The sequence below is a fragment of the Ovis canadensis genome, chromosome 16, assembly GCF_042477335.2.
Source record: "Ovis canadensis isolate MfBH-ARS-UI-01 breed Bighorn chromosome 16, ARS-UI_OviCan_v2, whole genome shotgun sequence".
Taxonomy (NCBI): Eukaryota; Metazoa; Chordata; class Mammalia; order Artiodactyla; family Bovidae; genus Ovis; species Ovis canadensis.
Genome location: NC_091260.1, coordinates 16,743,136 through 16,761,136, shown reverse-complemented (window position 1 = coordinate 16,761,136; position 18,001 = coordinate 16,743,136). Strand labels below are relative to the sequence as shown.

Here is an 18,001-nt window from a genome sequence, read left to right as displayed (position 1 = left end):
TGGTGTTTCATGGTTTCTTGCCCTACATGTTGAAATCTTGCTCATTGTAGACAGTTTGGAAAATATGGGAAGGGAGTTAAGCAGAAACAAGATTACCAGTTTGGTCATTACAATTAATAGGAAGATGTACCTGTAATAACTCTAGGTAACATTCATTGTCAGTATATAGTTATTATACCACCCTACTTGTGTGTCAGGAATTATTCTAAGTGCTGAGAATACAGAATGTATGAAACAGCCAAACACTTCTGTCCTGTGGAGTTTAAGTTTGACTAAAGGAGCCCATATTCACTCTCTAGGGGAGAGCCTGTTTTCACCTCAGCTTTATAGAGCAGGGAGCAGACACAGGTGAAATGTGTCTGCAGATTCTGACTCTGCAGGAAGTTTCAGTGACTGACTAGCTTCTGTTTTTTAAAGTTAGAGCATCTGTATCTGGGGTCTTGGTGTGGCTCTTTTGCCTTTTTCAGTTTCAGTTTTTAAAAACTCACTGTTCATTGTTATTTTAAAAAGAAATGTGTCTTCCTTAAGGAAAATTTAGATGGGGTATATAAGCAAAACAGAAAAATTGAAGGGATAATATTGTCAGCATTGTGCCTTCCTCAGGGATCAGTGCAAAGAAACAGAGGAAAACAACAGAATGGGAAAGACTAGAGATCTCTTCAAGAAAATTAGAGATAACAAGGGAACATTTCACACAAAGATGGGCTCGATAAAGGACAGAAATGCTAAGGACCTAACAGAAGCGGAAGATATTAAGAAGAGGTGGCAAGAATACACAGAAGAACCGTATAGAAAAGATCTTCATGACCAGGATAATCACGATGGTGTGATCACTCACCTAGAGCCAGACATCCTGGAATGTGAAGTCAAGTGGGCCTTAGAAAGCATCACTATGAACAAAGCTAGTGGAGGTGATGGAATTCCAGTGGAGCTATTTCAAATCCTGAAAGATGATGCTGTGAAAGTGCTGCACTCAATATGCCAGCAAATTTGGAAAACTCAGCAGTGGCCACAGGACTGGAAAAGGTCAGTTTTCATTCCAATCCCAAAGAAAGGCAATGCCAAAGAATGCTCAAAGCTAAGCTAAGTCACTTCAGTTGTGTCCGCCTCTGTGCAACCCCATAGATGGCAGCCCGCCAGGCTCCCCCGTCCCTAGGACTCTCCAGGCAAAAACACTAGAGTGGGTTACCATTTCCTTCTCCAGTGCATGAAAGTGAAAAGTGAAAGTAAAGTCACTCAGTTGTGTCTGACCCTCAGCAACCCCATGGAGTGCAACCCACCAGGCTCCTCCGTCCATGGGATTTTCCAGGCAGGAGTACTGGAGTGGGGTGCCATTGCCTTCTCCAACTACCGCACAATTGCACTCATCTCACATGCTAGTAAAGTAATGCTCAAAATTCTCCAAGCCAGGCTTCAGCAATACGTGAACCATGAACTTCCAGATGTTCAAGCTGGTTTTAGAAAAGGTAGAGGAACCAGAGATCAAGTTGCCAACATCCACTGGATCATGGAAAAAGCAAGAGAGTTCCAGAAAATCATCTATTTCTGCTTTATTGACTGTGCCAAAGCCTTTGACTGTGTGGATCACAATAAACTGTGGAAAATTCTGGAAGAGATGGGAATATCAGACCACCTGACCTGCTTCTTGCGAAACCTATATGCAGGTCAGGAAGCAGCAGTTAGAACTGGACATGGAACAACAGACTGGTTCCAAATAGGAAAAGGAGTACGTCAAGGCTGTATATTGTCACCCCGCTTATTTAACTTCTATGCAGAGTACATCATGAGAAACGCTGGGCTGGATGAAGCACAAGCTGGAATCAAGATTGCTGGGAGAAATATCAATAACCTCAGATATGCAGATGACACCACCCTTATGGCAGAAAGTGAAGAGGAACTAAAAAGCCTCTTGATGAAAGTGAAAGAGGAGAGTGAAAAAGTTGGCTTAAAGCTCAACATTCAGAAAACGAAGATCATGGCATCTGGTCCCATCACTTCATGGGAAATAGATGGAGAAACAGTGGAAACAGTGTCAAACTTTATTTTTCTGGGCTCCAAAATCACTGCAGATGGTGATTGCAGCCATGAAATTAAAAGACGCTTACTCCTTGGAAGAAAGATTATGACCAACCTAGATAGCATATTCAAAAGCAGAGACATTACCTTGCCAACAAAAGTCCGTCTAGTCAAGGCTATGGTTTTTCCTGTAGTCATGTATAGATGCGAGAGTTGGACTGTGAAGAAGGCAGAGTGCCGAAGAATTGATGCTTTTGAACTGTGGTGTTGGAGAAGACTCTTGAGGGTCCCTTGGACTGCAAGGAGATCCAACCAGTCCATTCTGAAGGAGATCAGCCGTGGGATTTCTTTGGAAGGAATGATGCTAAAGCTGAAAGTCCAGTACTTTGGCCACCTCATGCGAAGAGTTGACTCACTGGAAAAGACTCTGATGCTGGGAGGGATTAGGGGCAGGAGGAGAAGGGGACGACCGAGGATGAGATGGCTGGATGGCATCACTGACTCGATGGACGTGAGTCTGAGTGAGTTCCAGGAGATGGTGATGGACAGGGAGGCCTGGCGTGCTGTGATTCATGGGGTCGCAAAGAGTTGGACACGACTGAGTGACTGAACTGAACTGATTGTCAGCATGTTAACACTTTTTCTAGTTGCTTCTTTAAATAAAGTTTGATAGGTAAAGCATTTGTAAAGATGGGATCATACAGACTTATTTTGACTTGCTTTTTTCCCCATTTAATATAGTTTACGTGTTTTTTTAATGTTGGTATTCTTTTCAGATAGTATTTCACAAATTTTAGACAGATTACAGCCTTCACAGTTTTGGACAAATCTGCATACCATTTGTTCTTTTGTTGTATATTTTAAAAATCTTTTTTCTTAAAAAAAATCAGAAAAGGGTACTATTTAGAGATTGGTTACTGGAAAAAAAAAATACCATAGAAACAAAATGTATAATGAAATTCTAGCTAAACACTGTTAAGTAAACTGAACAAGAGACCAGTTCTTTGTGTTAAAAACAAACAACAAAATATATACCCATACACACCAAAGACATGATGGAGTTATTTTAAATTCCAAAAGTATAAGTGACCCACACATTTATCTACGCTAGAATGGGTATATAATTTTTGAAGTACTGTACAGCAGTGAAAGAGAATGAAAATATCTTTTGATATAATTGGGAGAACTGAAAGAAAACTGAAAAGGTAGTAGCAAGATGCAGTGTGAGCTCCATGCACTCTAATACCTTAATCAGGGGTTTCCAGTGCTGTCACAGTGAGAAGTAAAAATTATATGTAGACCTAATATACGTGAGCAGGTGTGTTTATGTCTGTATACTATATGGATGTGTTTATGTGTTGCTGCTGCTGCTGCTAAGTCGCTTCAGTCGTGTCCGACTCTGCAACCTCATAGACGGCAGCCCACCAGGCTCCCCCGTCCCTGGGATTCTCCAGGCAAGAACACTGGAGTGGGTTGCCATTTCCTTCTCCAGTGCATGAAAGTGAAAAGGGAAAGTGAAGTCGCTCAGTCGTGTCCGACTCTTCGCGACCCCATGGACTGCAGCCCACCCGGCTCCTCGGTCCCTGGGATTCTCCAGGCAGGAGCACTGGAGTGGGCGCCACGCCTTCTCCGTGTGTATGTGTTAGGGGTGTGTGTTTGTGTCTGTTTCACACGCATACACCTTCGCACAGCGGCCCCCAGCACACTGTACCCCATCACTGAGTGAGCTTCTAGGAGAGCTTAAGAGAAACCCAAGTAGACGTTTTGGCCCAACCCAATAATATACAAAAAAAGTCTACCATTTTTAACTGAGTTGCTATTATTATAAGGAATAATCTTATATTATAAGCTATTATTATAAGAAATAGCCCAATTTCAGAGATGTTAAAATATTTTTTTTAATGTATGTTGTAATTGATGAAATAGCAGATATATCCTGTGTTTTGTTCTTGGAGATTTCAGTTTTTTTTTTTTTTTTAATGCTGGTTATCCTTTAAATGGATACCGTGAGCTCCAACCTGCAGTTGGAAAAACACTGCATTCAAGTTTCAGAATATGAGCCCTGACTCCTGCTGTACATAAAAGCCAGTGTAGATGAGTTTTAGATATAAGTATAAAAATTAAAATTAAACTTCTAGGCTACTATGTGAGAGAATAGATCTTTGTTATAAATACATTTGAGAAAAGGACTCTGTTCTAAAATATGTAAAGTTTCTAGAAATCAGTAAGAAAAGACTGTCACTAAAGTGGCATTTTTTTTCACTAAAAAATAGTGAAAAGCTTTAACTTTCACTTTACAAAAGATGTTATCCAAATGGCTAAGTTTACAAAAGGTCCTCAACCTCATTAGTCACCAGGAAAATGCATATTAAAACTACAGAGAGATACTACTATATACCCAACAGAATGTTAAAATTAAGCAAACAGGAAAAAAAACACCCAAAGCCCATAGCTGGTAAGGAGCAATAGAACTCATATAAACTGCTGATGGTATTGATTACTGGGTAATATTACTTTAGAAAAGTGGTAGTATACATTTTATAACCTAGCTGTTCTATCCTAGTATAGATCTAATGAAATATATATCTATATACACCAAAAGACATGACAGTTATTTTAAATTCCAAAAGTGGACGTGACCCACACATTCATTTTCAGTAGAATGAGTACGTGATTTTTGAAATACAATACAGCAGTGAAAGAGAATGAGCTACTACTTAAAGATCTCTAAATCACAGTCTTAAGCAAAAGAAGCCAGACTCAAAACAGTATTATACAATATGATTCCATTTATGTAAAACTGGAAAAATAGGCAAAATGGAGCTATGATGATATTTAAAATATAGAAGTTACCCTTAGCGTGTTAACGACTGGGCAGTGTTTGGGGTCCTAGTAATGTACTTTATGTTGTTCTGAGTACTGGTTACATTTGAGAATTAAGCTCTTCACTATGTTATGCTAAACTAGTTAAGCATAATAAAGCTTAACTAGTTAAGTTTTGAAAGAACTTAAATTTTCTCCTGTTGTATCGTGTTTTTAAATGACACCATAGTGTTGAACATTTACATTACTTTCTATTTTTCCATGTTATAAATTGTGTAGGTCTACAATTTTTTAGGATAAATTGCTATAAGTTATGTTCAGTGTTATGTAGTAATTTTTGAAGTTATATGTTGATAAATACTCTCTGAAAGGTAGCAATTTATAATCCTACCAAAGATTAAAATATATAAGAATTAAAGTTGCAAATTTAAGAGAGGTGAAAAATTGCATCTTTTTTGTTATTGTTCATTTTTGGCAGCCATTTTAATTTCTTGTTTTGTGATATTGGTAGTTACTCTTTATTTGCCTATTAAAGTATTAATTTTGGTTTCCTAACCAAGAAATTTTATTTCTTTTGGTAGCTGCTCTTAGGATTCTTTTTATCGATAGTATATATTGGTATATGAAATGAGGTAGCATTTAACATTTTTTATTATTATTCGTTTAAAAAATTTTTTTGGCCACACACAGTGTCATGTGGGACCCTAGTTCCCCAGGGGTAGAGCCTGTCACACCCCTTGCATTAGAAGGAGTGTTAACTACTGGACCGCCAGAAAAGTCCCTAACTTTTATTTTTAATGCTGTTTCTTGGAAGATCCCTCTTCCCCTTATTTGAAATTCTAACTTCATCATATGCAAATTGTAAGTGTAAATGAATCTGTTTCTTGACTTTCTGTTTTGTTTCATTGGTCTTACTTTGTCAGTACCACACTACTTTAATTATTGTAACTTTAAGAAAAATTTTAAATAGGCATAAGAAATAAAGTTTGTGAGGAAAGGAAGAAACATCTCCCTTATTTATTCTTCCAGATGCCTTAGTACAGTCTTGTCTTATAATGTTAATAACAGCCATTAAAAACTTGAGTGGAACTGTAGGTTGGGCAAGTTGGACGGAAGCGCACTACTCTAGTAATATCACGTACAGTAGTTTCAGTCAAACTCCCAGTGGATTTAAAATTTATCACCACTTTCTATTGTAGAAAGAAAACCACTGGTTTGTTCCTACATTTTAGTGTTTGTGTGGAGGGAGGAGAACATTTCTGATTAAGTTGAACTTATTGGTGGCTGGAATCATTGTATTAAAAATAGAGTGCGTAGATAACATACATGGCGCATAGAGCTTCCTTCTGAGCCGCAAGAGTGGCATGACAGGTAGCGGCTGCTTTTCTGGACAAGTTTGTCTCCTCTTTTTCCAGATGAATGCTTCTGGGTTTCCACTGATCTCGTTCTCCAGCAATATGTTGGGTAACACTAAGGGGAAGAATTGTAGGCTAGGTTAGGGGCCAACCTGGCATTAGCAGTAACAACTCAAAGGTGTTTGATATGCCTGTGACAGTCATTGCTCCATGTATTTATCTTTAGTTTATGCAAGTACTAATTGGCAGACTAAACCTAGGCTTCTCTGCTTGGTCTGATCTCAAACGTATCACCTCCTCCTGCTTCCTGACTGTGTTTGAGATTTCTCCTCTGGCTCGATGTGCTGTCTTTTGTTATTTTTTATTTTTTTAATGTTCCGTGGAAAAATCAAGTGTTGTTTGTTGGTTGGTCTGTTTGATGTGTCGAAGGTGAAAAGGTGTTTATTTAATATTTCTAATTTTTTTGTACTTTTTGGAATTTTATTCATTATATAAAAGTACACATTATCCTTTTTATAGATTTTTGCCTTTTAGAGAGGTTTAAAGCCCTGTGTGTTATTTATTGGTTTGACTTGAGTATTGCTCTCCTTGCAGTAATGACTTTCGCTTTCCTTTTAATTTGATTTTTCCTGTTAACGTGTTTTTGCTTATTGCTTTTAGCCTTTTTGTGTGATTTTTGTTATGCTTACCATTGTGGGCAGGGGAATGCCCAGATTCAATTTCGTTTTATTAAAAAAATGCTGGTTATAGCCCATTAAATTGATTTCATAGGCTACAGCCAGCAGTTGGAAAACACCTGAGAGAAGTATTTTTCTGTATAGAAAGTTCATTTATTTCTGAGTGCAGCAGACCTAGATCTGAGCCCCACGTTTCTTATTTACTGGGTAACTCTTAGCCAGTTACTTCTTTCTCTGACCCTCAATTTCTTCTGTAAAATTGGAATATCTACTTTCATATTTTTTCTGAAGAGCAAAAGATAATGTAGGAAACAAGCCTGGTGCAGGGACTAAATAAAGCTGTCTGATAGCATTTTGCACCATGAATCTGTTGCCCTTGACTTCTTAAACCCAGAAATTTAAAACCACAGGAGGAAACGGCAGAAGGCCCCCATGCCTTCTGAGGCCTTTCCTGAGACTTGCAGTTCTGCTTCGGTTTCTCTTTTTGCTTCGCCTCAGGAGTAAAGGTGTTTCTGATATGAATCTTACACTGAGAAGCATTTGCCATGAAGCCAGAATGCAGAATTTGTAGCATTTTAAAAGCAGGAAGTTGATTCCTCTTATGTAACTCTTTAAAGTAGAGAATTTTCCAAGTGAAGCATATTCTGTGTTAGTTGGTGGCACCTACTGGCAGAGATGAATCACTGCTTAGAGCCTGCCTCGCCTTTCCAGAGACTAACCCCATATGGCAGGCTGGGGAGGTGACTGGAAATAGGAGAGGAATGCATTGTGTGTAGCAAAGTGGACATTCCCTTTGCCCCCAGAAAGGGTTTGTCTGGTGAAATCGGAGGAGGGGGGTCATGCCGTGTTACTGCCCTAGTCAGGGTTGTGCAGCGCTCTTATTAAGAGCTTGTGAAAGGGGGTGGCCATATCCAACAAATTTGGGAAAGCTAGGTTAAACTAACCTAGCCTCACTTTTTAACTAAGAGGTATTACTAAAGAGATATCTTTAGTGTCTCTTTTCTGATCAACGTATTTTTTATCGAAGGACAGTTGCTTCGCAGAGCTCACCTCTAGTGTCTTGATGAGGTGTGCCGTCGTCTCTGGGAGTGGGGTCGGGGCACCGCTCATGTGACGCACCACGTTTGTCAGGCATAATTAGGCCATAGGATCCTGTTTTCTCTGAGCATCGCTTGTGTTAACCTGGAATACTCTTTGGAAATGGTCTTCTGGTTAGTGTAGCTTGAGAGGAGCATTTTCATTTTGGCATCTTCTCCTGAAAGTGACCAAGTGAAGGTGCTCAGTCGTGTCCGACTCTTTGCGACCCCGTGGACTGTAGCCTACCACACTCCTCCATCCACGGGGTTTTCCAGGCAAGAGCACTGGAGTGGATTGCCATTTCCTTCTCCAGAGGACCTTCCTGACCCGGGGATCGAACCCAGGTCTTCTGCATTGTAGGCAGACGCTTTACCGTCTGAGCCACAAGGGAAGTCCTTTTATAAGAGAAGGAACAGATATTAGATTCTCATGGTATTTGGTAGTTTGGAAATACCTCGTGTTGGGACAGAGTCTGTTAACAGAGGTATCAGTGCTATTTCCTTAGGATGGTGGTACTACATGGACTACATCATTTTGCCATAGCAGTAATTTTAAAGCAGAGATTGACATAAAAATTACTGGGAGAACTTTAAATCAAAGTGAAACGCATGAACCTAGGCTCCATCCACCCTGGCCTCCTGTTTGGTCAAAGACATGCTTTGTTATTTTATCACATTTGAGACACCTTCAAGATCTAATGAAAACTGGATCTTTCTGGAGGAATGTATACACACTTTCGTCTATGACTTCATGATATGTATCACCCAAAGCCCAAGAATCTCTAGTATAAAGAACTTCTTATATCAAGGTTTCCTGTATAGGAGTTGAATGGCAAGCAGGATTTATCCCAGAATTTAGATACATGTGTACTCCATGAATTACTTGACCGTAGATTAAACTGTGTTTAAAGAAATCACATATTGACACAGGGGTCAAAGGAAAGAAGCCTGAAGAGAAAGGCCAGAACTGAGATGGCAGTGTTTTTTAGTGTATTTTCCCAGGAAGGTGAGTTTAGGCGCTCACACCCCTAGAGCAGTGGCTTTCACGTGGAGGGGCCAGTTTTGTTGCCCCGCATCCCCTATCCCCAGCCCCTGACATTTGGCAGTCATTTGGAGATGCTTTCTGGCTATCACAGTTAGGGCTGGGGAGGGATTTGCTGCTGGCCTCTAGTAGGGAGAAGCCAGGAATGCTACTTAACATCCTATATTGTACATGACAGCCCCCCTCCCCCGCAACAGGAAGTTAATCCGGCTCCAAATGTCACTAGTCCTAAGGCTGATCTGCCTTAGAGTCTGGCTGCTGCTTGCTAGATTGTGTCTTCTGTTGGTGGTAGGAAGGTCTATGCGTTTTATATGCATGTGGTGCTTCTTAGTAGGTGTAGGAGGAAAGAGATGATGATGAGAAGGTATGAAGTGATTAAGCCATGTTGGTATTTCCAAGGACTTTCCTTTCCCAGAAGTGTCGGAGGCTTAAAGAAGACTTCTAGTTTCAGATTGGTTTACCTCATGGTTTAATCTGAGAGCTTGGATATAGGAAGCCGCCTTTCTTTTCTCCTGAAAGGAAGGCTCATTGTTTGTTCTTACTTCACCCTTGACCTTGTGACCTTTCATCTATTAAACCTTTAAGAAATAAAAGTCAAAGTGATTAAAAAAGAAAAAAATACCTGTGGCTCTGAGAAAATTCTACTCTTGCTGTCCATTCTTATTCCCACACACAGCAGGTGGCAGAAGGTAATGGGGACTAGGAAAGGCATATATTGTGTTTACCAAAAGCGGGCATTTCCTCCTTCTCCCAGAGTCTTCATGTGGTGAGCGGGAGGAGGAAGCAATCATGCATGCTGCCGACCCAGTCCAGGGCTTGCGCGTGCGGAGCTCTTAGTTAGGGATTGTAAAGCAGAGCAGGGAGGTGGGTGGCCACCTCCAGTAAATCAGGGAAAGCTGGACTGAACTAATCTAACCTGACTTTTTAAACTGTGAGATGTCCAGAGCCTTGAATATCTTTGGAGAAGGAAATGGCAGCCCACCCCAGTAACCCTGCCTTGGTGAATCCCATGGGCAGAGCAGCCTGGTGGGCTACAGGCTGCGGCCGCAGAGTGGAGCGCAACTGAGTGCCTATCAGCGCTTCAGCATCTGGGTGGTGTGCGTGTCTGGTGGGGCGGGAGGGAGGGAGGAGGGGGAGGTAGCGTGGGGAGAGCCCGCACGGGAGCCTGCAGCACGGGAGCCTGCAGCGCTTCGCAAGCTCCGCGGGACCCCAGGGCCCTTTTCACTCTGAGCGTCTCTCGCATCGCCTCGACTGCTGTTTGGAAAAGATCCTCTGATCAGTGTTGCAGCATTTTCCCCTTTGACATCTTCTGCTGAAGACTTTATAAGAGAAATTGAAAAAATATGTATTCTAGCCCCCACAGTACTCTCTTAAATACAGTTTTACTAAATTGTATGTGTGTGTTTATCCCCTTTTGTCAAGCCTTAAGAGAATAGTTGCTATTTTTATGGGGGCGGGGGAAGTTTCCTTCTTAACTCTGTAAATAAACACTGTTTCTCTGTTTTGGAGTGACTGGAAGGAAGAATTAAATTTTCTTCCTGGAAAGACAGTTGTTTCTTGCATGGTCTGCCTGTCGTTTTGTTTCCTCCTTGAGTGAGGAAAGTACTGAGGTAGCTTATGTCAGAATAGCTCCGGCGGATGCAGGCTCCCATATTTTTGAAGTTTCGAGTTCATGCTCGCCTCTTCACGTTTTTTCTTGCCACTCTTTCAGAACCCGGGCCGTGGTGGTGGTGTGCGTTGCCATGCCTCTGTGACTACCCGTCACACCCCAGGGGTCTACTGAGACACTGTTCCCCCTTTCCCGCTGCTTCCACTTGCTTTGTTCCCCTGTGGAAACCTGCCAGCTTTATTAATCCATAAGTCCTTCAAGATAGCAGTGAAAGGGAAATAGTTGGAGAGAGGAATACTACTTCTGTTTCCATATTCTTCATCCCACTTATTCCATTCAGGATCATTTTTCACTGCCGCCACTCTAGACCTGCTTGGGATGCTTGGACGCACTGCCTTCCTTCCTCACAGTCGACTTGAACACATGGAGTCCTGCCCTCCTTCTGCATCGCAGACCTTGGTGTTCTGTGATCTGTGAGGTTTCACCGAGGAAGCCAATGGCTTTTCCCTATCCGGCAAGCATCTGGACTCTTTCTTTCAGAGTCTGAGGTCAGAAAATCGTGAGACGAGAACACTTAAGGGAAAGTAGCAGGGTGTGAACAGGTTTTGAATACCCGTCACACACCCGCCACTGCACTGGTGCTTTCCATCCCCGCGACTTTGTGTGGCTGTTTTTGTCCATGCATGGAACAACCCGCGCAGGATGTCTCTCTCTCTCTCACACACACACACACACACACACACACACACACACACACACACACGCAGGATGTCTCTCTCTCTCTCTTACACACACACACATACACACACACACACACACACACACACACACACACCCCTCCCTCTCTTCCTCCCCCCACCCATTCTCGCCTCTTTCTTTTCTTCCAAAGCCTTTGACTTTCCTACTCCACCATTCTACATCTCTGATCAGACCCTGCTGTGAGGCCTGCGGACCACTGGTGTCACGCGGTGATTCTTCTGCCACCACCTACGTTGGGTGTTTTCAGATGGATTGTTTAGAAATACTGTATGTGTCTTTTAACATTTTACAACTTGAAGAATGTAAAGGAAAAAGAGGGAAAATTTAAGAGAGAGGTTTATCCTCTATAGGCAATAAACAGGGTCTTGTAAACACTTAACTTCAACAGATCTACAGGATCTTTTTGGCTAATATACTATGGACAAATGTTGTAGTTTAAATTATATACCCCAATCTTGAAATTTTAGATTTGGGAAGAGAGGGACTGACATCCATAAATGAGTTGTTCTTCCTTTCAGAGTACAACTCTCCCACTTCCCCTTCTCATTAAGTTTCCATTTAGCTATTAGGTAGGAGCTTCAAAAGGGAAAATCCAATCATGTATAATCTCCAGTTAATGGGCATCTATTGAGCGACTGGGTCACCAGAAAGAATAATTACACAGTGCCTCTTTGTGCAGTAAACACAAAAATCAAAAGCTAATGCATTCCCAAGGCAAGCCAGATTGTTACTGGCTAACAGCATCCTCCTCTTAAGGGAAAAGGCTGGGCACCCACCATGCTTGCTAGGGGAGACTGCAAAGCCATTCCTAAGAAACAGGACTGTCAAGGGAGGAAGGAGAGAGGTAGGGGGGCTTCCAGGGCTTTGTCACTTCTAACTGCTGGTGGCTGGGGTGGGTTACTGAATAGCAGACATTCTAGTAAATGTTTTGTGCAATCATCAGGAGCTTAGTGGGTCTCTGGGGCTTCTTTCCATGAGTTACAAGAGTAACAGCAATGATTGAGGTAGTTTCAGCCCCACTCCCATAATTCAATTCAGCCTGTTTTCTCAGTATACCCTACCTTCATAAATAGAAGGTTTATGCTTGCTTTTGTCCAACCACTAACTATTAATTTATGAAAGATAAAAACACTCCTGTTGACCCAAAATGGCATGTGTTAGCCATAAGTCAAACAGCTCTTGGGTTGGTATTGGTACACTCTAGTTTGGGTTTTCAAAGTTACATTTTGGTGTAGTTATTTAGGATTTGCAAAACTCGGCATAATTCAAATAACCTGTTTTTCCCCCCTTAGAACACTTCAGTTATGGAGGATCAAAATGAAGATGAGTCCCCAAAGAAAAATACTCTTTGGCAGGTAGGAATGGCGGCGCACAGAGAAGATAGCGACTGACTTATTGCGGCTGAGATGCTCCCTCGGCTCCTGTCCTCAGTGGAGCTCAGAGCCAAGGGCTTCTTTCTTCTGTGCAGTTTTGCTAGTTTCAGAGTCCACCCTAATTTATCTTCTGTTCCTTAGGGAAGTGTCATTATCAAGATTTTGGGAGTTTACACAAGGTTCTGAAGTTGGCTGCAGCCCAAAGATAGTCAGTCTTCGGGGTCACTGTCTAAGCCACGAATGCGGTGGTGCCCTTTGTCGCCAGAGTGGAACCTGGCCAGGCACCAGTGTATGCACTGGCCTCTTCTCCCAGCCACCACCCTTTCCCCCCACTTCATTTTTAATGTTTGTCTTTTCCTTTTAAATTCAGTTTCCTTTTCTCCTGGCTCTATTTTAGTTTGCCAGTTGCCCTCCCTGTCCCCCAGTTTTTTGGTAAGGTGGGCGATGGAGAGCATATACATTTCATGATTTGATGTTTTCCATCAACCATTATGGTACACATAATTTTCCTTTCATGAAGATACAGTTGTAGGCAAAACAAATCTAAATCCAAAAACAGTACTGATTAATAAAGAAAATATTCTCTGGGTTCATTTGAGTTGAAGCAATGGAGTACTTTAGTTATTAACAAGAATAAAGTGTCCCCAACAAATTTAAGAAGAAAAGTAACAAAATGGAGCAATTGTAGGAAGATCTCTCTGGGCCAAGCAGGTGGCTAGAAATAGAAATGGAGAGTGTGCTGTGGAGTTAAGCACATGCTGTCGTTCCAGGGGGAACTGTGCGCAGACTGACTTCTGTTCCCTCCTTCACATTTGGTATTTTGCATCAGGATTCTCTTAATTTACTATTGATTTTTCAACTCACAGTGGTTCTCAACACTAGTTTTCAGGCCCTTTTTTTCATCTGTCTTTCAATAGGCTAGTTAATTGTATATCAGTGCTCTAGGGGGGCTAGAGGGCTAGGAACCCTTCTGAAAATGAAATAATAACCCTTTTGCTTATCGAGTGAGGTAATGAGTGTGAAAATATTTTGTGAATTACAAAGCAGTACACAAATGCTAGTAGTTACGATACTCATATTTAACCTGTTAGGAACATAGTTATTTTGGCTAATTATTATGAAAAAATATAGGAAGAAAAGGGGAAGGAAAAAATACACAGCTTTCTCTCTCAAGATGAGGCACTTTTACCATTTTCATATTTATTCTTTACTCTGTCTTGGTGTGTACCCCTTAACGCAAATTATTGTGGTTGTATGCTATATAAAATTCTTTTGTTCCTGATACTTCATAAACATGTTCTGTTATTAATATCTTACTTTATAAACCTAATTTTAATGGCCGCTTTATAGTACTTTGTGTAGATGTATTATAATTCACTTGAACCAGTTGCCTGTAACTGGGTAGTTTTTTTCTAACTTTTCTTTATTATAACATTATGGTGAACATTCTTATGCCTAAAAGTAGCAAAGATGCTCCTATGCTAGCTGATTTTCACCACAGCAAATAATTTTCATTTCATCTGACTGTTTTGAACGCTGATGTTTTGGTCCTGTTTGGTATGAATGTTTTACCACAAGCAACGTCAAACATCTCTGCTCAGTGCTGCCCCCTGGTGGTGCCTGGTGTCGGTGAGCTCTCCACCACCCAAAGAATGCAAGGGGAGAAAATTAGGAAGTGGTGAGATAAATGAGGAGAGAGAGAAGACCTTCCAGGTTTATACCTCTAAATGTCGACAAAAGAACTTGCTTCAGATATGGAAGGTTTTTAATATTTTACCAAGGCAGGTCAAAGACTCTGCTGGATATTTACCAAGGATGTTTTCTTTCTGGGATGGGTTCAGTCTGCTCTGTTAGGGGATATGCTGATAACAGAAGCTCTTGGTTCTTCCCATGCAAGACTTCTGAGACAAGCTCCTAATGGAACTAGCGAACGTTTGTGACAGAACCCTTCAGCTTTCACAGTTCTCCTGTCTCTCATTCCTTCTAGTTACACGTGAAGAGGCTGTCAGAATAGGGATGGACACATGGCCTGACAGTGTTTGACAAAAGTATGGAGGTTTTTTGTTTGTAAACAGGGAAGTTGCTGAGCCTTATCAGAAGCAGCTGTGGCTTCAGTCTAGGGATTTAGATTTTTTTGGATATTGTCATCCAGATGCAGTGTATGCAGTGTCAGTCTTTAAAGAATGTACTGGTTGTATGCACGGGCCATGCAGGCTTGATGAGAGATGCAGCCGTTAGGATAGGAGTCTGTGGGATATCCACAGACAGACCGAATAAGATGAGGAACTTCTCAGGCATATGTGGTTTGTCTGGGGTAACTTTCAGAGTCGGTGATCAGAAAGAGGGAGTGAAAGTCTATAAACTATTTTGTCAGCAGTTTAGCATCCCTGGGAATAATACAGAGGCGATTAAAACTGTTAGGTAAAACGAAGCTGTTTAGATTGAATTGCTGTCTGGTTTCTCTGTTACAGAGAGCAGTGGTTTTCAGCGTGAGGTCCCTGAAGTGCAGTCTTTAGAGTGGCAGCATCAGCATCATCCAGGAACTTGGTAGACGTTAGCTCAGGGCTCTATTCCAGAGTGGCCCCTGGCAGTCTCTGTTAATTTACTCTTTTGTTATCTGATGTGTGCACAAGTGTGAGAAGTGTTTGCATAAATGCATATAGCTTTACCTTTCAACTCTGAGGAAGGAAAACAAACCATTAATAGTCACTTGCCACTTTGCCAAGTTGAACAGGTTTTCTAAGATGGTCTTCTCCAGCATCAGTTAACTGAGAACATGGTTTGGGAATAAGCATTGGAGGAGGATAATTTAGGACACCATTTAACTTTACAAAGGATTCTGACTTTGTCATTTACTTTAGTGACTAATCTGAGTACATGATCTCTGAATACATTTTAAATTATTGCCTGAATTAATTAATAAAGGAATGATTTGGCTTTAAGATAAAACTGGCATTTTAAGTATAAATACACACGGCAAAAATATGTTTCTGATGAGAAGACTATTTAGATTCGTTTTCCTTGTCAAACTAATTACTCTTTTGTTTTTCTGAAATAGATAAGTAATGGAACATCATCAGTGATCGTCTCCAGAAAGAGGCCATCAGAAGGAAACTATCAAAAAGAAAAAGACTTGTGTATTAAATATTTTGACCAGTGGTCTGAATCAGATCAAGTGGAATTTGTGGAACACCTTATTTCACGAATGTGTCATTACCAGCATGGACATATTAACTCTTACCTGAAGCCCATGTTGCAGCGGGACTTTATTACCGCTTTACCAGGTAACCATGTTTGTCTGTAAAAAAAAGCTGAAAAGTGGGAGAATGCCCATCCCAAGAGCCTAGGTGGAGCCGAGTAGGTGTTTGCGAAGTGAATGAGTGAGTGGATATAGTGTGAGACAGCCTTTCTTTGGGATACACACTGTATTTTGATACGTGGTACTAGAAGAGGAATTATAATTTAGCATCTATCTAGGAACTGTAGGCAGTTTCTGTGATTAATAGTGTTGACCACTGGTTAATACTGTTGCTACATTGATTAATGCTATTATATTTTTTTTTGATGTGGTCTCTATACAATCTGCATTTTGCCTTTGTAATACAGTATTTATTTTTTAATAGACAGTTTTTCCTGCAGTGTTTGGAAAGTGTCCTCACATCTGAGATGTTCACTTATATCTGAAGTGACATTTAGGGAATGGCAGCAGAGCATTGGGGAAATTGATAGCATGTCTCAGTAACTTTCTTGAAACTTCCTTCTGCATCTTCTCGCGCCGCCTTACCCCCTTGGTCTCTCCTCCTCGCCCCCCGCTGTTTACTTTGCACAGATTACTGTCACAGCACTTTGAGGTTCACAGCAGAACGTAGTTTCCACCAGCCCCCTCCGCGCCCCCAGCAACCACCAGCACAGCCTCCCCATATTAGAGCGGTACATTTGTTACAGTACGGGAACCTACCTTGACATGTCATGATCACCCAGAATACATCCTTTAAGGTTCACCCTTGATGTTGTCCATTCTGTGGCTTTTGACAAATAGGTAATGACACGTATCTGTCGTTATAGTGTCCTACATAATTGTTTCACGGATCTGAAAACCCTCTGTGCTCTGCCTGTTCATCCCCCTTTGATTTTTTGATCACTTGTTAATTCTTTCCCCTCGTTTTAAAATTGTCTTGTTTTAAATTTGTCCAGGTAGAATAGAGAGGTTTCACTCTGGAAGAGAATTTGAGAATGCTGCCCAGAAAGCTTTCCTCTCCCGTGGTCAGGGCAGCCTGAGAGTAGCAGCTGCCGTGCCAGGACTGGCCTAGAAAGAGCCAAGGGTAAACCGGTAGCATTGCTCCCAGCCCTCCCCTTTGCGAGAGCTTCTGGGTGGCTCCTCAGAGGGTAGCTTCTCGCTTAGCCTGGCTGATGCACAGCGTGTTGCCGGCGCTAGTGGTGAAGAACCTGCCCACCATGCAGGAGACACAAGAGATGTGGGCACCATCCCCAGGCCAGGAAGAGCCCCTGGAGGAGGAGATGGCAGCGCACGGAGGATCCCACGGACAGGAGCCTGGCGGGCTACAGTCCACGGAGTTGCAGAGAGTTGGACCCGACTGAGGAGACTTAGCAGGCACACGCGCACAGTGCATCTCAGCTCCATAGTCTAAGTGTTTCCCGCAGTGAACAGGCCCTGGGCTCATGTTCCAGGCCTGAGACCTGGGGCTGCAAAGGGGCATGCCAGCCTGTCGTTTCTAACCTCTCTTTTAGAACTTGTGAGTTCACTTTCCACAGTGGTAGTATTTGAGGATATTTGAGAGTTAGCTTAGGAAAATTTGAGCCTACTGTTCTTTTTGTGCTGAAAATAATAGCATTTTTTTCCTCATTTCTTGAATTAGTATTTCTAGGAACCCTCTTTTTTTCTAGAATCATAGTACTTAATTGCTGAAAGGGACTTTGGGTGTCACTTAGTGCTGTTTTTTCATTAGATAGGTTATAAAGCCAAGGATCAGAGAAATTGGATGAGATGCCTAAGATCCTACATCTTGGTTATCGTGATTGTGTGGTGATGATGGGGGTTGGTTCAAAAGTCAGTGCGAAAGCTGAAATCAGTTGCAGTGAAGATTACTCTTTATAGACTACATGGCTTACAATCCGTTTCGGTAACTTGTACTTTTAATTAGAGAGGGCATGGAAGAGAAGGAAAGAGACACGCTTGTAACTGTATGAGAGCATTAGAGGCGAACGTCAGTAAGGCGGGTGCGCACGCTGCAGCTCCTCTGAACTCAGAGC

The 18,001-nt window shown here is 41.7% G+C and overlaps 1 protein-coding gene across 27 annotated transcripts in view; it reads left to right on the top strand.

The window, feature by feature from the left end:
• FBXW11 (F-box and WD repeat domain containing 11) overlaps positions 1 to 18,001 on the top strand; it is a 130,755-nt gene that overhangs the window by 75,953 nt on the left and 36,801 nt on the right. For 16 of the 27 annotated variants that reach the window (XM_069556034.1, XM_069556037.1, XM_069556038.1 and 13 more), the window contains 2 exons: positions 12,650 to 12,712; positions 15,789 to 16,014. In XM_069556034.1, coding sequence (XP_069412135.1) covers positions 12,650 to 12,712; positions 15,789 to 16,014 — 289 coding nt within the window. The remainder of the gene's footprint in view (positions 1 to 12,649; positions 12,713 to 15,788; positions 16,015 to 18,001) is intronic. The other 11 variants (XM_069556048.1, XM_069556028.1, XM_069556041.1 and 8 more) reach the window with 1 other exon arrangement.